Below are 22,992 nucleotides of genomic sequence, written 5' to 3'. Positions count from 1 at the left end.
CTCGGATGAACCCCGCGTGTCCCACCAGCACTGCCCCATTCCTGCAGGATTTTTGGTCTGCCTGAAGTCAGTTGTGCAGAAAGGCTGTTGGCACGGGATGCCACTGCGGAGGGTCCATCCTCTGCCTTCTCTGAAGACGGGAGCAGAGCCTGTGCCTGGCCGGGGAGGCCATGGAGGGAGGGGTGGGGACATTGGGCAGCACCAGACATTGCACCTGCAGACCAGGGATGTTGCAAAGGCTGCTCTGAGTTTGGCTCTGGGGACGCAGAGCTTTGCCTGGAACCACCCGCGGTCCGGGCACCCCGCTGCCGCTGGCTCCAGCCTGCTCAGGGTGGGATGGGAGGGGGGATCTGCCTGCCCCTTCGGCAGGGGGGTGAGGATGGGCAGACGGGTGGGAAGAGGCTGCTGACTCAGGGAAAGATGGATCAGCTCCACATCTGCCTCCACCACCTCAGCCCTGTTCTCCGGAGCCAATTTCTCCAGCTGAGGAGTGCAATTCTGTGTTGTTACACCGACCCACGGCTGTTCTGCTGAGCTCAGCATCCCTCGAGCACAGCAGCAGGCAGGGGCTGTTGTCAGATGGATGAACAAACCCAGTAACGGCCCCAGACTGACAATTACATCCGAGGGACCACGTCCCGCAGCAGCCGGATCAGCCGCCTTGACAGCGGAGAGCAGAGCTGGGCGTGCGAGGCGTCGCACACGCCGCTGCCGTCGACCCGCTCAGTGCCCACGGGAGAGCGGAGCCGCTCCGCGACGTGCAGCTCGTGGCCTCCGACGCAGGCAGGGGCTCGCCTCAAACGCAGGGGAAAAAAAGCCCCAGAGAAGTCGGGCCTGAGCGAGAGCCGAGGGATTTGGCACGAGGGATTATCCCAGTGGAAAACAGAGCAAAAGGGAAGCGCTGGCTCGATCTGCTCAGCAGTCTCGTTACCCGGGGAGACGGCAGGGAAGGTGCTTGCGTGGCTGTGCCAGAGCGAACGGCCCGGCAGAGGACTGCGGAGCGCTGCGAAGAGGTTACGCTTCTTTTAAACTATCCCGGGATATAAATCTACCCCACGCAATTGCACAAGCCCTCTCTGAGCCCCCTGGGGCTCTGTATCGTAACGTATCGCTGGGCTCCGCAGCCCGGAGATGCGATGCGTGCGGGGAGGTGTCCAAGGGCCATTCATCATCTGGGGAGCTGGTGGGAGGCGCGTCCCCAAGAGCTGGACGAAGACCGCTGCCAAAGGGCGGAAAGTATTTGGCCCGTTAACAAAGCTCACGTTAAGAAATACAGACTGGGTGTAAAGATGCTGACAGTCTGCAGGAACGCGGGGAGGAAGGCTGACGGGCTCTGCGAGCACAGGGCGTTGGTCAAGGGCCAGAGCAAAGAAGGGGCTGCGGAGGTGCCCCAGAGGAGTGCGGGAACAGCAAGTCAGATGAAGAGCAATGAAATGCGGGGTGTACCTAAGAGAAGCCGGGTGTCCCTTGGCTCTCGCTGGGCTGCCTGGGGGGACGAGGCTCTGCGCTGGGCTGGAAGCAGTGCGGGATGTGAAGAGGAACACCCTTCTGCTCCGGCTGGAGCCCTGCAAGCCGCTTCCTCGCCCCCGTTCCTGATGGAGCATCTCCAGCCACAGAGCAAAGTCCTGACCATGCACCTTCACAAAAGTTTACTACCCTGATCTCCCTGATTTGCCCACAAGCCACCCAAAACCCCCACCCAGGCCCCTGTGCGGTGAGGAGATGCCTGGAGGCAGGGTCCCCAGCTCAGGCCCACCGTTTGCTGCTGGGACTGTGGCTTTCGGCTCTGTGGTCACACAGCTTCGCGCGGAGACCCGGGCTGGGGCTCCTGAGCGGTCCGCAGGAGAAGCGGCCCCAGTCCGTGAAACACGCTGCACCTTTAGGGCGTTGACTTTGATTTTCCTTTTCCTGACTGCGGGTTCGAAGGCTTCGCAGCTCGCTGTCGCCTGGCCCCTCGGCATCCAGCGGCAGAAGCCCGAGCTCAAACATCGGGGCAGAGCAGTGGGTTTGTCTCCTGACACCGAGCCCCGGTCCAGCCCTCCAGAACAGAGTGAGTACTTTAACTGCAGCAGCAGCATCGCAGGTCCTCTGCAGGGGGTCTCGGATTTGGGTGCACAGAACTTTCTCCCAATGGCTTCTTTCCTTCTCTCAAAAAGTGAAAGATTTCACCTCTTCCACTTCCTCTTCCCCAACAGCCTCGCCCGATCTGGCTTTTAGCTTCAAAGCACTCCGAGATCTTAAATTTGATCTAGACCCACAGATACTTGAGGTCATGTTCTTCTGGGAGCAGTTCCCTGCTTCCTTGCGTCACTGGTGGGGGGGAGCGGGCGGCGGGGGGAGAGCTGCGTTGCTGGGACCCCACTTCCTTCAGCGCAGAGCAAAGGGGCACCAGTGCTGGTGACAACCGGGAGCAGAAAGAGTTGTTGTGTTGTTTTTGGAGCTTGAACAAGAATTTCAGCAAGTCTATTGACAAGCTTTAAATATATTAGGAGGAAGGATCCAATAAAAGGGGGGATATGCAAGTCAATCCCACGCATTTCTGTCTTCAGGTCGAGGAGAGGTGGGACGGGAGGTCCCGTGACCTGAGTAAATATTTGCTTTCCAGCAGCAGGGGAAGGGTTAAATTTTTGCAGGTTTTCTGGACCGGTAACAAAGCCTTTGGAAATGCTGGAGAAAGCCAGCTCCAAGGAGACCCCAACTCCCTGTGCAGGTGGGCTGGGAGCTGAGCACGAAGAGAGGAGCTGGGCAGAGGTTTGCTCCCTGCTGGGACCACTTCTCCTCCCTCCCCAGCTGCGAAACACCAATTCCTCTCCCCCCTCCTCAGGGCTCGGGTTAATTTGGTCCCAAGAAGCTGTTCCGTCCATGTCCCCACGTCCGGCAGCCTGCAGGAGGGCTGGCCGTGCCATCACTCCTCCCTGGCCACCCGGACTGGCCGGTGGCACGGCCAGGCTGCCCAGGGACAGCCTCTGCAGCGGGAGGACCTGTGCCCAGGGTGGGCTGCACAGCATCCCTCTCGTCCTCCTCTCTGCTCACCCCCCGGAGTGCTCCTGGGACAGGGGCAGGGTGTGTGGCGGGGGGCCTGGGAGGGGGTCCCAGACGGCGTGGGGATGGGGACGGGGGGACCACAGCATCCGTGGGGAGAGAGGGAGGCCCCTGCCCCTACCCGCAGCCCTCGGCAGCCCGCCTGGACCCCAGCCCACCAAACCCGAGTGCCCCGAGCCTGCTCGGATGAAGGCTCGGGGGCCACGTCCCCACACTTGGAGGGACGGCTGGTGGCTCGTGCAGCGCAGGGACAGGGTGGGGGTCCCCACAGGTGCCACCACGGGGTCATGTCCATGGGGTCGTGTCCATCGGGCCGCTGGACATGGGTGGGAGCAGGTACTGACTGCAAAGCCAGCAGAGGGCCCCCTCGGGGAGGAAGCATCCTTCCTCCTCCTCCTCCTCCTCCTGCTCCTCCTCCTGCTCCCCAGGCCGGCCCTGGGCTCCCCTGGGGCTCTCACCCCTGGGTAGGGGGGACAGCGGAGCCCCACGCTGTCCCCGGGTGGGGAGCACAGGCGAAGGACTGCATCCACCCCCTTCTCCTCTTCCTCCCTCGCTGCATGCACCTCCTCGCTGGATTCCACGCTCAGAGTCCCGTGCAGGCTGCGAGGTGCTGCGGCTGCACCGGGCTGCGGCTGCACTGGTGCCTTCCCCGGGACGGCGATGGCTTCTCCGGGACTGGTGACAACCTGTGGCATCCCTGGCGTGCGCGGTCCCGGGAGACATCGGCGCGTTCGTTAGCGGGAGAGGACCCGCAGCATCTCCGCGGTCCCTTCCCTCCTCTGTCCGCCGCCCAGCAGCCCCGGAGCCTTCCCAGTTGCCCTGCCAGCGGTGGGCGGCTGCTGCCATGAGGCTGCTTCTGCTCCTTCTGCCATCGCTCTGCTGCGCTGCGGTGGGTAAGTGGCTGTGCTTGCTGGTCCCGTCCTCCGAAGCGGGGAGGAAATCGAATGTTTGACTGCAGGGTTGTGGGGGAGGGACGTGTGGAGAATCTTGTGGTGGGATTTCGATACAGATGCTGGCACGTGGCACAGGGATGCTGGCTGCCTGGACGCAGCCGTGCCCCGCCGAGGACAGTGCTGTCCCGTGAGCAGAGCTGGTGTGCCGGGTGACGCTGCGCTGGGCACTGCTCCCCGGGCACCCATCTCACGGCGAACCCGGAGGCAGCTGCGCGTCGGGATTCCGCCTGTGATTCCCGAGCAGGGAGAGCCAGCACGGGAGCGGAGGCAGCCGCCGCGCCGATGTCGCGGTCTGCGAGGGATGGGGCGGCGGACAGAACCCGGATTGAGAAGCGACGCTTTCTGCTGGGAGTTAGGCAGGGGCATGGTGGAAAGGCAGGAGCTCTGTGCTATTTCCATTTTAGTCTGATTTGTTGCGCTTTACTCCTGCGGATGGCGATGCAGACTGTCCCCTCCCTGCCTGCCCTGTGGGACACAGCGGGGTTAAACCTTTCCCTCCAATCGAGCAGTGAATTGTTTGTATCACACTTAGCGCAGTTTGCTTTAGGTGCAGCTCAGCCCACCTCAGTACGGGAGACACGAGGGGTTCTGTGTGCAGCGAGGAGGGGGCTGCAGCCCTGGGCGGCGGGGAGGCACCGTGGTGCGGGTACCTGGGTGCTAGGAGCGAGCGGGATGGGCGATGCATCTCCCCCGGCCGTGTCCTGCAGCCCTGGGGCTTTGCTGGCAGAACCGGACGTTTCCTTCGCAGACGCGGACCCGAGGCATGGTCCGTGCAGCCTGTTCCTTGCCACAGAATTTGGTCACGGATGTTTTCTTGGCCACGCGTGGGCTTCGCTTGCAGCCCTGGGTGGCCTTTGTGGGCAGCTGAGGCAGATGCTGAGGTTGATTGCAGCCACGTTCGGCCCCCTCCCCAGCTGTGCCTCCTCCCATGGCCCCACAGAGCTGGGGCAGAAGGTCCTCGCCACAGCACCGTGCCCACCCCGACCCACCGCTGCCAGGGAAGGTCGCATTACCTAATGGGCTGCATTGTCCGAAAATCATCTGTTTTCTCAGTATTTTACCTTGCTTGAAATGCACGCTTTTTCTCTGTTCTTTTTTCCACCTCCTCTGCTGTCCCAGGCTGTTCTCCGATTTCTGGCCCGCACAATCCCTGGTTTCTCTAGCCCCAAGGGAGGGAATGCAGAACTGAGGTCCTGTGGGGTGGCTGGAGAGCATCGGTTTGCCTGGGAATCTGGGGCTTGAGCGTCATTCCTGAAAAAGTAGAAGCTATCTGTGTTTATATATGTAAATACATATGTATAAACTCTCCCTCTTAGTATTTACGTAGCTGCATATGTGGATACGCTCTCTGCAATAGGGACCTTGAGGCCCTGGAAAGGTTGAATTATGTGGGTCCTCCATAAATCCAGGCTAAGCAAACAGCCAGAAACCCGTGTGACGTGACAGTATGCAATGGAGAGTCTCCCCGGATAACTAGAACTGGAACTGAGATGGGGGGGGGGGGGGGGGGGGAAATCCCTCTGGGGGGGCTCCAGCCAGGTCTCAGGGCTGGGGTCAGATCCGTTTCCATTCGCAGGACTTGGAGAGAGCGAGGGACGTGCTTCCCCGTGTGGGGCTGCAAGAGAGCAGAAGCCATCCCACCCCAGCTGGGGTGTTCTTAGCGTTACCTGAAACGCTCTCTTAGCGAGACGCGTGTTGTCTTACCAGCCCAGCCCCTCGCCAGCTGCCTGCAAGGGCAGGACCTGATGGCACCCCAAAATCCCATTTTTCCTGCCACTTCTCTGGCCTCTTTTGGGAGGTTTCCCATTTGGACAATCTGCAGTGAGACGCTCTTAATCACCTTTACTCTTTGTCTGGATTTTAGCCCACGGGTTAGGTGTTTGTCCTGCGGGGCTGGGCCGGAGCTCAGCTCCCCAGGGACGGGACAGCGGGGACAGCACCCGAGGGAGCCGCAGGACCGACCGCTGCTGGCGTCTGTGAACAAACCCACGCAAAACTCCCGTTACGTAGCTCAGCAAACTCGCTCCTTGGCGGGTCGGCTCGACCCCGGTGCGTGATCCTCCGGCAGCCCCAAGGCTGTCTTGAGGGGTGCTTGGGCATCTCTGGGGTGGCTGCGGCGCGGCGGGAGCTGCCCCTGCCCCTGCTGCAATCCATCGCCAGCGCGTTTTGCGTGCGGGGTGCTGCGGGGCAGTCAGCTGGTCCCCACGCAGGCGCTCACGGGGGTCCTGAGCCAACAGCAGCTCTCCCGCAGCAGAGGAGCCCTCCCGGTGCCGCACCCGGGCTGGGGCAGGGTCCCCAGCAGTGCTCTGCGGCCCTCGCTGCCAGCGTGCCCGGGGAGCTCTTGGGCCAAGGAGCAGCTTCCAGCCGCACACACGTACGTCACGCTGAGACACAGCGCAGGCCGGAGCTGTTTTGACACCAGTGTCGTTTCACTTAGCTTTCCACACATGCTTTTATGATTGGGTGTGATCTGCCAGCATGAGGTATTTTTAATAAACATTATAAAACTCTTTTATTGGAGCATTATTAGAAGTAAACTTACACTTCAACTTGGCTCACACTTTTATTGTGTTTTCTGCCCGGGAGGAGCAGGTGCTTCGGAAAACCGAGAGGAGCGGTCACAGGGGCTGGTTTTGCATTTCTCCATCTTGCATTTCTCCATCTTGCAGCGTGTTCTTTTGTTGGAGCGATTGCTTGTGCCCTTTACGAGATATCCACGCACCAGAGCTTTCTGCTGGTTTTTAGTCCCTCCTGGGATGGGTGTCCTTGCTCAGCTGCTGCTTCCCACCCGCCCCAGTCCCTGGCGAGCGGTCCCGGGGTTGCAGACCACAACTCCGTGGGCACGAGCCCTGCTCCTGGCAAAGCCTTTTTTGTGCGCTGCCGCGGTGCTGGTCTTGGTGCGTAAACCCAAACCTTGCCAAGCCAATTCCCCTCCCAGCTCAGAACTAACAGGTAGAAGTGAAAGAAGGGTTTTTCCATTTTCCCTTTTCTCGTGTGGGTCGCGCCGCTGCTGGAGGAGATGCTGGTGAGCGAGGTGCCATTCCAGGCATCAGCTTCATCCCAGGCGAAGTGTTTCAGGCTGCTGGTGCCGCTCCTCTTCCTCCCCAGCAGGACAGCGGCTGGCAGCCAGGAAGCCCTGTTCCTTTTGGAGCAGTGCGAGCAGGGAAGGCCGTGCACGGGGTCACGCACGGCTGGTGAAGCCTGGCCCCACGCGGCGGCAGGAGCCCGCGCCAGGGAGCGGTGGCAGCTGGCTCCATCCAAGGGCAATGCCTGCCCTTTTCTCGCTCCTGCCGTTCTATTTCCAGAACACTCCCTGCTCCAAAGCTGATGTAACCTGGAGAGCCCCAGCCCTCCTCACTCCCCTCTGAGCTTTGGGTGGACCAAAATTTGCTCTTTACGAGTAAGAAACCGTGGTGCTGAGCACCTTGCCCATCATCACGCAGAGCTCTGCCTGCATCTGTCCTCTGGGAGAGGTTTTGGCTTTGTAAAGCGGAATCAGGCCCCAGATGTATTTGAAGTCACTGACGCCCTGCACTGCCCGGAGTTCCGGGACGAGGGTGTTCAGCAGCGAGCCGCCCCTGGGCAAGCTCCTTGGGGAGTGCCGCAGGAGCTGCCCGTGCTGCCTGCACCGCTCGCCGGAGAGAAGCGGCCACGTGCCGCCTCGTGTCACCTGTCCTGGAGCTGTAAGAGACTTTGCCATGGCGTCTGCGGGCCGGGAAGGGAAGGGACGGCCTCCGGCACACGCAGCAGCCCTGCCCGCATCCCCGGTGGCTGCTCTGTCACGGCCTCGACTCCTGTCTGTTGTGCTACCGGAAGAAAATAGATGCTCTTGCTCCAAGCTGAAGGAACAAAAGATCACGTGTCAATGAACTTTCAGTGATAGAATTTTGAAACATTTAATAACCGATATGCTTTGTAACTTCCCAGGCAGACATTAATTCATCTGGCAGTTGTTACGTATTTCAGTGTTCTGCAGTAGCATGTGTGCTACCCCTGTGGCTTTAGGTATGTCCAATACAAAAGCTTACCCACAAGCATTTATAAAAATCTAAAATTACCTCTCGGTTTGCAAAAAGGCTGTTCAAAGGCAGGCACTTCTGAAACGGAGCTCTCTGGAAGCCCAGTGCATCCCACGAGCTGCACCGGGGCTACAGCCCAGAGCTTTCCTTTGGGGTGAAGGGGACCCGGCGCGTTCCGACAGCGCAGGCACCCGGCACCGGAGCTGCCTGCGGGGTCGGCTCAGCCCAGGGGGTCTCCAGCCGGGGAGGGGGAGCTGCCCCCCGCCAGTCCCCACGCACGGGCAGGCGGCACAGCCTGCTCCCGGGCAGGGCAGCGGCTCAGCCTGCCCCACAGAAACCCGCAGGGAAAACCCATTTCGATGGGGTTTGTGGATGGGGGGTGCGGGGTCCCCGCCGACTCCAGGAGCGATAGCATGGGTCTGTTACAAATGTCATTTGGACCCGCTTTACGGCGTCAGGCGGACAGAGATCCCTTCCAGAGGTGCTTGGGATGGCTCCAGTTTTCAGGAAAGATTTATGGAGCCACAGTAGACTCTGATCCAAATCTTAAAACACGTTGAATCATGTTGATTAAATCCGTCAGGTTTTGCGTGGATTTGGAGAACAAACGCCCCAGATGCGTCAGTAGAGCCGGGGGCAGGCGCGTGGGACCCTCGGCCAGTCAGAGATGTCGGGCAGGGATTCAGGCAGCGCGCGCTGTTTATCTCCAGCTCAGCCAGTTGTTGCAGAAAGCGGGGATATTTCCAGTTTAATGAAAAACTTCCTCAGGTCTGGGCACGACGAGGACGGGGCAGCCCACCGGCGCGGTTCAGCCATGGGGCCGGCCGGAGGGGACCGTGTCCACGCAACGCTGCCCGCCGCGCACAGCGAGACCCGCCGGCCAGCCCCGCACCCTGCCCGCTCCCGCGTCACTCCGTGCTGCGGGATGGTGCACAAAGTGCGGCGTGAGCGGGGCAAAGTGCTTTCCGTTGCAGCCTGCACCGTTAGCCGCTCACAGCCCGGCATTCGGAGAAAATCCCCAGCGACACGTCGGGTCCCAGCCGGGACTGTGGAAATGTTTAGCTGGATCTGCAGCATGCCTCTGCGTGGCTAATTGCAGGATGTTAATGAACGGGGCCCCGCAGCTGGCTGGCTCTGATGGAAAGGGCTCAGCAAAAGGGGAGCCGGAGCTGCCCAGACATCTTCGCCCTAGGGCTGGGGTTCTGCCCTGGGGAGATGGGGGTCTGGGTGGGAGGGGGCCGGGGAGGAGGGATGGGGTGGCTGGCTTCTTGGGGCTCTCCATTTCCACGGACTCCTCAGCAGAGCTGCCTCTGCCCACGTCTCCTGGCCCCAGGGTGGAGTTTTGCCAGCCAGAAGTGCTCCAGAAGGAAGGTTTGGGGTCTTTCCCTTCCCCTGGGGCACGCTCATGCCTCCATGGTGGTCACCAACGTCCCTTCAGCTCACGCGTGCTCTGGACGGAGCGTGGTCTCACGCGGCACCAGTGTGGCGATGCTGGTCCTTGGCAGCAGCACGGGCACCCTCCAGCCCTGCTCTGCCCCAAAAGTCACCGGAGCTGGGCACAAAGCAGGATGCAGCCCAGGAGCTCGGTGCCCCGAGGGAGACAGGGCAGCGTCTGCGAGGGGTCCAGGGGTGGGAGATGCTGCCCCAGCACTGAACATCTCCTCTCCCTTGGGCAGAGCCTCCGCCGCTCCTTTCGCGCTGGGACGGGCACGCGTGTCCCTTGGGGCAGTTTCCCTGCGGCAACCTCTCTGTCTGCCTGCCCCAGGCCCTGCACTGCAACGGCGAGGATGACTGCGGCAACGGGGCTGACGAGGAGAACTGCGGTAAGCAGCAAGCCCCTCGCAAAGCGGGATGCTCTCCAAGTGAGTAACCCTCGGACCCGGGAACATCGGGATCCGGGACCAGGGGGGCATTATTGCTGAGCTTGCTTTTCCCTGGGAGCAACGACAGCGTGAGGAATCCCGGATCTGCTCCGCTGTCCAGCCACTTCCCCAGCTCTTGCAGGCCGCCCTGGCACAGTGACCGTGTGTGCCCCAGCGAGGAGCTCATCGTCAGGGATTGTCCCGGGCTGGGGTCAGGAAACCCCTCGTTGCTACAGGGCTGGGGCAGTTGTTTCTGGAAAGGCCGAGGAGCAGAGGGGCTCTGCGCCATCGGCCAGGAGACGCGGGTTCAGCAGATCTAAAGACACCAAATGAGTTCCTTTTCTTGCACAGCCCGCAGTGCCAGTGTGGAGCTCTGTGCTCGGGGGTGCTGAGTCCAGGGGTGTCAACAAGCTGGAGGCTGGACAGCTTCTCACCCTCTGGGAGCTGGGTCACTGGGTGGCTTGGATGCAGCGTCTGGCTCGGGACACCCTCAAAGCGTGCTGGGTGGGATGCTAGAAACAGAGGAAAGAAAATGCATTGTGGCTGAGCTTGGAGACACGCCATGGGGCTGGATGGATCCCTGTCCTGCCCCGGCAGAGCTGTGGGGCTGGAGCTGGGTCCCAGGCTCCTTGCGAGGCAGTGCCCTGTCCCGAGGCAGCCGGGGCTTTGCCCTGTGCGCCGCAGCCGGTGCCTCTGACAGCGGCCCCCGCGCTCTGCCCGCAGTGGACGACAGCGGCTGGCTGCAGGTCCTGGGCGAGATGCTGGCTGTGCGGAGCGGCACGACGGCGGTGGAGGACGAGGCCGATGCCTGCTGTAAGCCGTCCTCCCCTGGGCCGAGCATCCTTCCCCGTCCCAGGGGTCTGCACTGCCCCGCACGGCCCCCCCGAGCCCTGCCCTCAGCGCATCCCCTCTGCTTGCCCGCAGGGCTGGAGCTCTTCCCCGAGCGGTGCCGGTGCTGGGCAAGGGCTGTGGACTGCACCCAGCAGGACCTCGCCACCGTCCCCTGGGTCTCCTCCAACGTGACCAGGATGTGAGTAGCAGTGGGTGCCTGCACCCCTCTCTCCCGGGAGAGCCGCGAGCTGGGCAGGAAAACAGGCTTGGAGGGAAGGAGATGAAATCCCTGGCTTTTACTTGTCCCTGGATCCCAAGAACCCTTTCCGTGCCGACAGACCCCTCTCTGCTGAGCATCACCTGCTCGCCTCAGCCCGGAGCGGGGAGCGGCCGGACCCTGCCCGCGGTGAGGACAGGGGAGCCGGCCATCGGTGCTGAGCCCCCGGCCGAGACGCGCGGGGTCAGAGCCTGTGGAAAAGGCGAGGGCCAGGAGGGGAGGAGAGGGGGGAGAAACCCCTCTGCAGCGAATGAGGCTTGCAGATCGGGAGGGCAATTAGCAATGCAGCACTAATGAAGAGCAGCTGTCTTGCATTTTGTTTGTGTTGCACAAGAAGGGGAGGGTCTGGTCTTCACCCTTCTCCTCTGATAAAGGCTTCTGCTCTGCCCCTGTCTGCTGGCCCTGGGTTGGATTTCTTTACCTTCTCTTTTCCTGGTAGGGACCTGAAGAAAAACAAGATCTGCTCTTTGCTGGACCATCAGTTTGCCAGGTACAAGAGCCTGACGAAGCTGTGAGTATCGTTTTCTTCACCCTGCTCCCTGGCTGCCCCGTAGCCCAGGGGAGCGCAGCAGGCGCGCAGGTCAGCGGCGGCGGGGCCGTGTGTGGAGGAACCAGCGTCTGCGCTTGCCGGGGCGGCTTTGCCTGGATAAGACCACGCGCTGGGGCACCGCGTTTGTCCTGACAGCAGCTTTTCTTGGCTGCCGGAGCCCGTGGTGCCCGCTGGAGTCAGCAGACGTGTGCTGTGGTGTTGTCGGCTCCTGGCACGCTGTCCATGCCGTGCCCGTCCCGATGGGCATGGGCCGGTAACACCACTGTGATGTGCGGTGCCAGGCGAGCTGTCCCCCTCCGCAGAGCTCAGCCCCCTCGGGTGCTCAGCCCATCGCCTCCAGGCTGCTGCACCGGGGAGCTCGGGGGGACCCTGCGGAGCAGGGTGAGGGGCGTCTGCTCCGGGGGTGGGACAGCGTGTTCCTGCGGCCCCAACCACGCAAAGCAGCTCCCAGCAGCCGCCCGTGACCGTCAGGCATCCGTATTCTCAACTCCCTTCCCTTCGTGTGGAGTAAAGGAGGCGGGGAGGGAAAGCTGCCTCTCCGGGGTTACTGGAGGTGGGGAGCCGGCGGCAGAGCGGGGGCTGCACCCTGACCATGGCCACCCACGCTGCCGGGACAGTCGGCCGTGGTGCTGGGCAGGCAGGAGCCAGCCCCACGCGCCGTGCAGCTGGGGGCCGGCAGACGCAGGCACTTCCCGCAGACCCGGGGAATCCCTTAGAAAGCGTACTGCTGCTTCTTCAGTCTCCTCTCTGTTCTGGTTTTGTGGTTTTTTATTTTAAACAGCTTTTTGCAGAACAACAAGATCCGGCTGATCTCACCCAAAGCCTTTGCTGGACTTTCTCAGCTGAAAATGCTGTGAGTGTGGGTTTCTGCGTCAGTGGGGGACCCTGGGACGGGCACAACCCTCGGCTCCTCTCGGCAGGCAGGCTGGCAGCGCAGCCGGCGCGAGGACGGGTTCCGAGCCCTTTTCCTCACTCCTGCACGTCGTATCGAGCGTGCTCGAAGCCGGAGCCACAGGCGTTGCAGGGGATCGTGGGGCAGAGCAGAGGCATTTCCCCTCCTGCAGACACGGCTGCTCCCCACGTTTTCCAGCCTGAGCTGGTCGTGCGTCTGAGCTGTCGAGGGAGATGGTGCCACGGGCACCCGAAGCCAGGGGCCGTGGGCAGCTCGGGGGGAACAGCCTTAGCAAAACCAGGCTGAACTGGCAGCGGTGTCTGAGGATTGTTCTCCTCCTCTGCACTGGTTCCAGGTTCCTCAGCCACAACCGGATCGCGCAGCTGAAGCCCCAGGTTTTTGGGGACCTGCATCGCCTCGAGTGGCTGTGAGTCCTTCTGCCGGTCCTGGAAAAGATGTGGCTGATCCTGACTCTTCCTCGCATTTACCATAATTTCATTTGCTTGGGGGGAAGGGGGAAAAAGCGGTCGTGACGGGTTTGGGGTGTCTGCGGTAGCGTGCCCGTGTGGGGGGCCGCGGTGGCAATGGGCGCGATGCCTGGCTGGGTCTCCACCTCTCTGCCCTCCCCACCAGCCCAGGGACCAGGGCACACGGCCTCTGCTGCAGCTCTTCTACGAAACTCCTGGTTGAGTTTCCCTCCCCTGTTACTGAGGCCAGACCTGCACGGACTGGACGTGCTCTGGTCCAAAACGGCTGGGCCCCGCCGGGCTTGCCGTGCCGGGCTCGCCGTGCCGGTCCGGAGCAGCCGCGCGGGGAGCGGCGATGGGCTTCGTGCAGAGACAGCCTCAGCTCCCGGGCTGGAGCACCGGAGGTGTGTGTATAAAAGATTTCAAGTGTGCTGTTAAACACAGAGACCTGCAGCTCCATCACCTTGAAAAATGCACGTCTAAATTGAAAGTACAGCTAATATCCCTCCCCTCTGTTTATTCTCCAGGCTCCCTTTGATCTGGGCCCGTGCAGTGTGTGGTTTTACACACAGCGCCTAGAAAGGTCTCGCTACAGAAGAGAAACCATCTTACAAGCTGGCTTGTTCCCGCTCTGCGTTTGCAGGAGCAGCTCGGGCAGGTCCCCCAGGCTTCCCCCCTCTCCCTTGCGACAGGACCAGCTCAGTCATTCCTTAAATCAAAGAGGGAAAACAGGGGATGAGCTGCTCACAGAGGGTGGTCTGTGGTGCAAACAAGTCTGAGAACTTTTGAGAAGCCAAGCACGGCTCTGGATTCCCCGAATGGTTTCTAATTTATCTTTATTTCACAGCAGAAGAGAGGAAAAATCCAAGAGACCCTGGGTGTGAAGGAATCCAGACTCTGCAGCTGGATCCAACACTTCAGCCAGGGCTGCCTGGCCAGGGTTCAAAGGGGGGGGCCAGGCTTCAGAGAGGGGCAGCCCCCCGCCCGGGGATGGGCGTCCACGGAAGCTTGTGGGGCACAAGGGCTGGAGCCCCCTCCCACCAGGCAGCACGAGTGCCGAATGTGGGGGCTTCCCCTGCCAGGAGCGTCCCGCTGCGTGCCCACCCTCTCCGGGACCCCTTGTCTCACTCCTCCCCTTCTCCCTCCAGGATGCTGGACAACAACCGCCTTGCCAGGCTGGTCCCCGCGACGTTCGCCGGGCTGACGTCTCTCTATTTCCTGTGAGTAGGGGCAGGGGCTGCGCTCCTGCGGGGTCGGGGGGCCCTGCTGCCCGGGGGGTCCGTCTGGCACCCCCGACCCCCTCTCCAGTCACCTCCCGGCCTCCGTCAGGGCAAGCCAGGGATGCTGCGGCGTCCTCGCCTTCCCCGGGGCGCGAGCGGCGATGGGACAAGGGACACCTCTGTCTCGCTCCGATTCCCAGGAGTTGCAGGGGGACCCGCAGGCTTCGCTGGCGCTGCGGCCGCTCTGCGCTGTGCCCTGCCCTCGGCACGCTCTGCTCGGGACCGGGGTTGCTGCTTCTCCCTGGGACGGGCGGGTCGCTGGCAGAGCCCCGGCACGCACCGAGGAGCGGGGCGGGCAGCCATGCCCACAGTTCAGGTTGCTGGCTGTCTCCCTCGAGCCGGCGACAGCAAAGGGGGTCCGATGCTCCCCCAGACCACTGCCCCTCTGCCAGGCGTCTTCATGCTATGTTGGCTCAAGCCAAGGGGTTTTTAAGGCCCAGCCGTTTCCAGGATGGGCATATGGGAGAACTAATTTGCTTTAACCGCTGCAAAACCAGTTCTGCAGTTGCTGTAAGATGACTTTAACACCTTCTCCGTAGCCCAGAATGCGGATCGGAAACCTTGGCAGCAGCCGGGAATCGGCGTTAGGGGAGAAGTTTTGGCTGTTGCAGTGGAAAAAACGTGTGTGTGTGTGTGTGTGTGTGCATGTGTGTGTGTGTGTGTGTGTGAGCACAAACTGGGCACAAACTGAGGCACAGGAAGTTCCGTCTGAACATGAGGAGGAACTTCTCTCTGAGGGTGATGGAGCCCTGGCCCAGGCTGCCCAGGGAGGTTGTGGAGTCTCCTTCTCTGCAGATATTCAAGACCCGCCTGGACAAGATCCTGTGCAGCCTGCTGTAGGTGACCCTGCTTCGGCAGGGGGGTTGGACTAGATGACCCACAGAGGTCCCTTCCAACCCCTACTATTCTGTGATTCTGTGATTCTGAGCGCACGGGCACCCATCTGGACTCGCCCACGTCTGACCGCGTTTCCAGCTGTATTCCCTGCGCGTGCACCTGCCCGGGGAGCGCGGGCTCGGGGAACCGCTGCGCCTCGGGACGGGGAGCCATCGGCACGGGGGGACAGGGCCAGCCGGGGCTGTGTCCCTGGGACTCTGCTTCTCTGCAAACCCTGGGTAGCTCTCAGTGTCCGCAGACCTGTCCCTGCTCTGTCCCCTGCGGCGGCCGGCCCTGGGGGGATGAATGTCCCCTTGACCGCGTGTGCTCACCTTGCTCAGCCACGTGCTCTGTTTATCCTTCTGCATTTTTGTTAGCAAACCAAACAAACTCAAACCACTGTCGCAAAACGCGCGGTAAGGAACACTGCGCACGCAGGCATGCGCAGAAGCGCTGGGAGAAACTCCAGCGGAGCTCGGGCTGTCAATCCACCTCCACCGGCGGTCGCTCCGGGGCCACTCGCTGCTGCTTCCAGGCACCGCTCTCCAGCGACGTGCCTGCCGCCGCTCGCGGGCGAGCATCTCCTGCTGCCGCTACGTGTGCCCGGTGCCGTCACCTGGGCTTCCTTCCCAAAGCAGGAGAATGCAGCTCGGCACTACTGCGCCTGCCGGGCCTTGGCTTGGGATGGTGGCAGCCGAACTCGCGCTGTGGTTTTGCGCAGCTGTGGCTGCTCTGCCGGGGGGGTGCCGGGGCAGTGGGTGCCGGGCAGCGCAGGAGTCCCCCGAGGTGAGGACCAGCCAAACACCCTCGGTGCTGCATCAAGAAGAGTGTGGCCAGGAGGTCGAGGGAGGTTCTCCTCCCCCTCTATACTGCCCTAGTGAGGCCTCATCTGGAGTACTGTGTCCAGTTCTGGGCTCCCCAGTTCAAGAAAGATGAGGAGCTACTGGAGAGAGTCCAGCGGAGGGCTACGAGGATGATGAGGGGACTGGAACATCTCTCCCACGAGGAGAGGCTGGGGGAACTGGGCTTGTTCAGCCTGGAGAAGAGAAGGCTGCGAGGGGACCTTATAAATGCCTACAAATATCTGCAGGGTGGGGGTCAGGAGGACGGGGCCAAGCTCTTTCCAGTGGTGCCCAGCGACAGGACAAGGGGCAATGGGCACAAACTGAGGCACAGGAAGTTCCGTCTGAACACGAGGAAGAACTTCTTCCCTCTGAGGGTGACGGAGCCCTGGCCCAGGCTGCCCAGGGAGGTTGTGGAGTCTCCTTCTCTGGAGATATTCAAGACCCGCCTGGACAGGGTCCTGTGCAGCCTGCTCTGGGTGACCCTGCTTGGGCAGGAGGGTTGGACTAGATGACCCACAGAGGTCCCTTCCAACCCCTACCATTCTGTGATTCTGTGCGATGCTGCGTGGTCCAGGAGCAGCAGCAGGACCGCTTCCGTGCACCGGGCTGTGCCATGACCTCGTCTGTCCGTGTCCCCTCCGCCCAGGTACCTGCTGAACAACTCCTTGACTCAAATGCCCAACGCGTCGCTCTGCGTGGAGATGCCGAGGCTGAGCTGGCTGTGAGTACCCAGCCTGCGGGGTTGGCAGCGGCTGCTGCGGGCGGGGAGCGTCCCGGTGGGGATGGGGCAGGGGGTGAGGGACCAAGCCCAGCGGCCCCCAGGGATGGTGGGGATGGGCAGACCCAGGGGAGGTGGCAGTCATGGTTGCCTTTCTGCAGGGAGCTGGAAGGGAACAGGATCCGGGCGGTGCGGAGGGCTGTCTTCCAGGAGTGCCGCGACGTCACGGTGCTGTGAGTGCTCCGGGGCCCGGCCGTGGCCCCCCCCCGCCGGTGCAGACCCCGTCCCACTGCGGACATGCTTGGGGACGAGGGGGGATAGCCAGCGCTCGGCTGGGCCCCCCGTTTCCCACCCCTCTGGGCTGGACACGGGGCTGCCGTCTCGCGTTTAATGGTTTCCGCCCGTGTTTGTGCGGAGCACGGACAGCGCGGTCAGCGTCAGGATTTCTGTCTGTGTTTTGTAGGGACTTGATCAGGGGCCTCAGCACCTTTTGAAGGGGCTCTGTGCCGGAGGGTGGCTGACCCTGGGTTGGGGGGCTCATCCCAGCACCCTGTCACCAGCCCGTGGGGGCTGTCCAAGTCGCATGGGGACCTTCTCGGGGTGGGAGACAGCAGCAGGACACGGCATGGATGAAGCTTCTTGTGGTGTGCAAACACCAGAGCTCGCAGCCAGCCCAGACCCTTCCACTGCCATCCAAATCCCCTAAAAACATCCCTGGGGAAGGCCGTAAAGCTTGTGAGCCGGCTCTCCGCACGTCAGACAGGGTCTGCTTCCTCCCCTCCCTCCTGGAGCCTGCTCCTGCCCCGATCCCTCCTGGCCCAGGAGCCCTCCCGGAGCTGACAAAGGCACAGGGTTCACACCAAGGATGCACAGCCCTCTCCCAGACCCCAGTTTTCCAGCACATGACAGTCAGATATATCTCCCAGAGAGACACAGACGGCCCCTGGAGCCCCAGGAGATGAGGGCAGGAGAGCTGTGCACGGCGCGGACGTCGCCCACCAGCACAGGGCTACCAGTGGCCACGGGCTGGTGGCAGGAGAGCACAACTGGGACGGGGATGCAGGGCTCCCTCCCAGGGGCTCGGCCGTCGGGGCTGCCCGGAGCCCTGGGAACGCATCGCATGGCCCTGTGCCACTGCGGCCGCGTCAGAGGCAGCCAGAAAATTCGGGGCTTCTCTGGACCGCAGCTGGGACGGGGCTGGGACGGGATCGTCTCTGGTGGGAGCCAGCATTCAATCCCCAGAGTCTGCACCCCTGCATTTTTTCTCTCCAGCGAGCGCGGTGCGCAGCCCCTCGTGCGGGTGGGGGGGCTGCCGCCCCGCGCCGTCCTTCCTCCCGCAGCCCAGCCGCTGGCTTGGATCAGCAGCGTTTCCCGGGGCTGTTGTGGCAGTGCCATGGAAACGTCCGTACGGGCGAGACGGACGGCGTAAACAGGCGGTGACGGTGACACCGGCGCAGGAGACAGCTTTACGAGGAGAGGCAGCAGCTGAGACTGGGGCTCTGTGGGATGAGCCGTCCTGGCCAGACCCCCCATCTCCCCCCACCCTGCCCAGCCGTGAGCCATGTCAGAGCCCGGCTGCTCGGTGTCAGCCTCCACCACGGAGCACCATCCCCAGGTCACGGCACCCACGGGGTCTCCCAGCACCTTCAGGCGTTTGCCACCCCGCGGGGCTCTGCTCCCGCTGCTCTGAAACCGTTTGCACCTCTGGGTGCCCCACTCGGGGTGTTTCTTTCTGAGCACTTTTAACCAGCTCTGCCCATCTTCCACACCTCTGACGGGCGCTCTCCCGAGCCGTGGGCTTGCGTGAGATGGAGCCCGGCTTAGCCCTCCCACCACCCAGGGCCACCAAGTGACGGTTGTGGCTCGGTGCCTTTGGGAGGGACGCGGCAGGGCTGGGTACGCCCGCGGGTCGGACGATGCTTGCGCAGGGCTGCGCTGTGCCAGCGCGCTCTCTCCTCTTCCTCCCCCTCCAGCATCCTGCGCAGAAACAAGCTCAGGTGGATCCAGGACGGGACGTTTTCCCAGCTGAGCAGACTGGTGGAGCTGTAAGTTTCCAGCCTGCCCTGGCTCCCTGTCTCCTGCGGGCAGGGCACCTCGCTGCTCAGCACCCTTGGGTGCTGAAGCCTGCAAGCCTTGCACCCAAGGGTGCTGAGCAGCGAGGTGCCCTCAAAACGCTCCTCAAATGCTGCTCTCCTCCGCACAGCGACCTGTCATCCAACAGACTGGGCCAGCTCCCCCCTGTCCTGTTCCAGGGCCTGGCTCAGCTCCAGCAGCTGTGAGTACGGGGGGGTCTGATCCTGCCCAACTCCCCAAGTGACGGTGTCCTGCGGGACCTCTGTGTCGTGGTGGGTGGGGGGTCCCCACTGCGCAGTTCTCCCACCAGAGCTGTGATAGCCCCGTCAGGATGGGGTCCCTCCTGGCGGGTCTGCCTGCGGCACGGGGCTGGTGCCAACCCTCTGCTTTAGGGCTGTGGAATGGGGGGGGGGACTGGGAGCGGTGGGAAAAGCCATAGAAGATCCCCCCCCTTTGTCCTCGCTTGCAGCTACTCTGGTAGCTTCCAGGCAGAAAAACCACCAAAGGCTTGTCTCTTCGCAGGAATATTTCTTACAACCCCTTGAGAGAGCTCTTCCCCGGCCAGTTTGAGAGCCTGCCCCAGCTTCGGTCCCTGTGAGTCCCACAACGTCCCCGGCCCTACAGCTCTGCCCGTGGCAGCCCCAAACCCAGCCCGTGGCCGCCCACAGCCTCCCCCGTGCTGGTTTCCTCTTGCAGGAGCTTGGAAGGGCTGGAGATCCCCAACATCCACAACCTGACCTTCCAGAAGCTGACCAACCTCTCCCACATGTGAGTGGGGGGAGTGGGCGGTGGCTGCTGCCCCGGCACCCGCGTCCGGGGGTGCTGGGTGCCAGCAGGGACACCGGGTCACTCCCCACACACGAGAGCAAGTTATCCCAGCCCCCTGGAAGCCCCTGAGCACGATGACGCTGCTCAGGTCCCCCCAGGACAGGAGGGTCTCTCCTAGCTGGGCTTACTGGGGGCGAGGGGAGCGTTGCAGCCGCGTGCAGAGCCCCGCGTGCCCGAGGCAAAGCGTGGGCTGCGTCTCCCACGGCGCGCGTTGCGCGGGCGAGGCGGGCAGGGAGACTCCGGCAGCCGAGGCACGCGCGGGCGCCGAGCTGTGCGCTGACAGCCGCCCTCCGGGGATCCCATTAGAGGTCTGAGCTAAGGGCCCAGGAACCCCAGAGATGTGCACAGCCCGGCGTCGCGCGCGGGGTGGAACCGGGACCGCGCAGCCAGCTGCGAGTGCCGCAGCTTCTCCGCGGAAGGAGAAAAGCGGTCATTAATTTCTTCCAGATGCACTTTTTAAAGTACCTGTAATGAAAGACAACTGTACATCTTCCTTCCTGTAATGGGCCTGTTTGCGCTATAAATGCGGTACATTTTCTACCTGACCCGTGAAGAAGCAATCATTTTCTCTCCTTTTATCTATAATTAAGCAGAAACGAGCCTCGCGTTGCAGTTTTGTTGTCATTTTCTAATGTAGAGTTTTGCTAAGCTTATGGGATGGCTTTCATAAGGCTTGAAATGATTAATCTGAAATAATACACAGGCGAGAAAATGTGAATCCCTGCTAATGGAGCTTGAAGGCTTTGAATAAGGGATTGATTTTCAGATGTCAGTTTGTGAGAATCACGGGTTGGAGGAAAGCACTCTTGCATTTATCGGCTGACGGCGCTGAACAGCGGCAGCTGTCGGAGCGGGGCCGTGTGGTACCCGGGCCCAGCAGCACCGGGTGCCTCCAGCCGGCTCCGCGCAGGCCGCGGGCCGTCGCCTCTTCAGTGCCCGAAACCGGCTGCAGCCCTGGGGACCCCCTCGCTCCGCTCCGTCCCGGCAGCCCCCGGCCCTGGGTGCTGCTGCGGGGAGGGTTGGGTGCTGGCATCGCCCCGTCCCTGCTCCCACCCTGCGCTGCCGCTGCCTCCCTCCCTTTGCCCCAACCTCCCCATCGCCCTTCCCCGGCTCCGCGTAAGCCCCCCAGCTCTTGGCTAGTGAGGCGGGGGGGGCTCTTCCCCATCCAGAGAGTGAAAAACGTGGCTGAGGGGCTGGAGGGAGCTGAAGGGAGCAGGCAGAGGGGCTGGGCACCCTGGACCGTGCTCGCTCCTGGTCCTGGTCCCAGCCAAGGAACCTTCCTCCCCCCCACCCGACAGCTACTTCAAGAAGTTCCAGTACTGCAGCTACGCGCCCCACGTGCGCAGCTGCAAGCCCAACACAGACGGCATCTCCTCCTTCGAGAACCTCCTCGCCAACATCATCCTGCGCGTCTTCGTCTGGGTCATCGCCTGCCTCACCTGCTTCGGCAACCTCTTCGTCATCTGCCTGCGGTCCTGCGTCGGCACGGAGAACAGCCAGCACGCCATGGCCATCAAGTCCCTGTGCTGTGAGTGGGGCGGCGGAGGGGCAGGGGCCGGCGGGGGTGCAGAGGGAACTGGGGTGGATGTGCTGCCCACCAGCATCTGCCCCTGGGAGGAGGTGACGCCAGTGTCCCCCCCCCAGCACAGCCAGGGCCCCTGTGCTGCCCATTTTTCCCTTTGTGCTGATGGGTTTCTGGGCTCCCCGCCGTGCCTGGGGCACCTCGGGCCCTGCCTGCAGGGCTGTGCTCGCGGGCTCGTTCGACATCTGTATTTGTACGTGCACAAAGCCAAAGGCTGCCCAGCTCGACGACGGCTCCCTGGCCGCGGCGTGACCGCCAAGGGCTGCGATTCCCCGCCGGCGCTTTCTTCTCAGCGTACCTTGCCTCCCCGCAGGCGCAGACGGCCTCATGGGCATCTACCTCTTCGTCATCGGAGCCTTCGACCTGAAGTTCTCGGGCGAGTACAACAAGCACGCGCAGGGCTGGATGGGCAGCGTCCCGTGCCAGCTGGTGGGCAGCCTGGCCACGCTGTCCTCCGAGGTGTCACTCCTGCTGCTGACCTACGTGACCCTGGAGAAATACTGCTCCATCGTTTTCCCGTTCAGCCACCGCAGAGCCGGCAAGAAGCAGACCATCTCGGTGCTGGCGGCCATCTGGCTGCTGGGCTTCTCCCTCAGCGTCATCCCCCTGTGCTGTAAGGAGTCCTTCGGGAACTACTACGGGAGGAACGGGGTGTGCTTCCCGCTCCAGTCCGACCCGGGCGAGCGGCCCAGCGCCCGGGGCTACTCTGCCACCATCTACCTGGGTAAGGCCACCTCGGGACTGGGGACCGGGGCAGGGGGATGATGTGGGGCAGGACGAGCTTCTCAGGTGGGAGCGGGGCTGCTCAGCCTGGCCGTCCCCTCCGCGGTGCCACGAGAGCCTGCACGGCCTCCGTTACCGGGATGCCTGACTGTACGGGGCACTGCCATCCCGCCGGGACCCTGTCAGACCCTGCAAGCCCTCCATCCCGGGCTGGGGAAGGCCCTCGCTCCAGCCTGGTGCTGAGCCCAGCTTCACCCCGGAGCCGGCCACGGCCGCGGGCATCGCCGGGCTGCGGCTGGACCCCGGACTCAGCGCGCTGCCGAGACGTCTCTGCCCCCTCCAGGGACACAGGCAGGAGCCGTCCTGCTGCCGCTGGCCACGCCGCCCACCCCAGCTCATCAGATTTGCACTTCGGCTACGCTCAGAGTGAGGTTTCTTCCTCTCCAGGTTTGAATCTCGCCGCCTTCATCACCATCGTCTTTGCTTACTCCAGCATGTTCTACTCCATCCACGTCACCGCGGCCAAAACAGCGGAGAGGGGCGTCTGCTCCCGGGAAGTCGCCATCGCAAAGCGGTTCTTCTTCATCGTCCTCACCGATGCTCTCTGCTGGATACCCATCTTCCTCCTCAAGCTGCTCTCCCTGCTGCAGGTGGAAATACCAGGTGAAGCCCCGCTCCCTGCCGAGCCCTGGAGCAGAGCCCACTGCAGCCCTGGGCTCGGGGACCCCTCGACGTGGGTGCTGTGGAGTCCGGATGGGTGCTGTGGAGCCCGGAGCTCTCCTCACTCACGCACGGGCTCCAAGGGGAGAAGGACAGCGTTACTGGTTTCCATGGCCCCTGCCTCTCCCCAGGGAGCAGTGGTCACGACCCCCCCGTGAGGGGCTGCCCTTGCAGCTGTGACCCCCCCTTTGCTGTGTGGGCTGGGGCAGGGGGTTACCCTGGGCAGGGGCACCCCCCCTGGGCTGCCTAACGCCGGGTCCTCCTTGGTGCAGGCACCGTCACCTCTTGGGTGGTCATCTTCATCCTGCCCATCAACAGCGCCCTGAACCCCGTCCTCTACACGGCCACTGCGGCCCCGTTCCAGGAGAAGGCGAAGGGCTGCCTGCAGGCCCCGCCGCCGCGCGCGTCCCGCCGCAGCTTCGCCCCGCTGACGCCGCAGGCCTGACCCTTCCCC

The 22,992-nt window shown here is 62.9% G+C and overlaps 1 protein-coding gene across 1 annotated transcript; it reads left to right on the top strand.

Moving 5' to 3' along the window:
• The first annotated feature begins 3,886 nt into the window (after nucleotides 1-3,886).
• Nucleotides 3,887-22,983, top strand: LOC142363154 (relaxin receptor 1-like). Its single transcript, XM_075435857.1, has 18 exons — nucleotides 3,887-3,935; nucleotides 9,691-9,837; nucleotides 10,600-10,689; nucleotides 10,801-10,906; nucleotides 11,424-11,495; nucleotides 12,316-12,387; nucleotides 12,782-12,853; nucleotides 14,042-14,113; nucleotides 16,541-16,615; nucleotides 16,774-16,845; nucleotides 18,586-18,657; nucleotides 18,816-18,887; nucleotides 19,208-19,279; nucleotides 19,382-19,453; nucleotides 20,812-21,041; nucleotides 21,409-21,819; nucleotides 22,266-22,481; nucleotides 22,811-22,983. The coding sequence occupies exons 1-18, from the start codon at nucleotides 3,887-3,889 to the stop codon at nucleotides 22,981-22,983; spliced, it is 2,145 nt and encodes a 714-aa protein (XP_075291972.1).
• Nucleotides 22,984-22,992: the final 9 nt, after the last annotated feature.

The sequence above is a fragment of the Opisthocomus hoazin genome, chromosome 14 (assembly GCF_030867145.1).
Source record: "Opisthocomus hoazin isolate bOpiHoa1 chromosome 14, bOpiHoa1.hap1, whole genome shotgun sequence".
Classification (NCBI taxonomy): Eukaryota; Metazoa; Chordata; class Aves; order Opisthocomiformes; family Opisthocomidae; genus Opisthocomus; species Opisthocomus hoazin.
The sequence above is the reverse complement of the archived record's forward strand: the minus strand, read 5'-3'. Positions and strand labels throughout refer to the sequence as shown.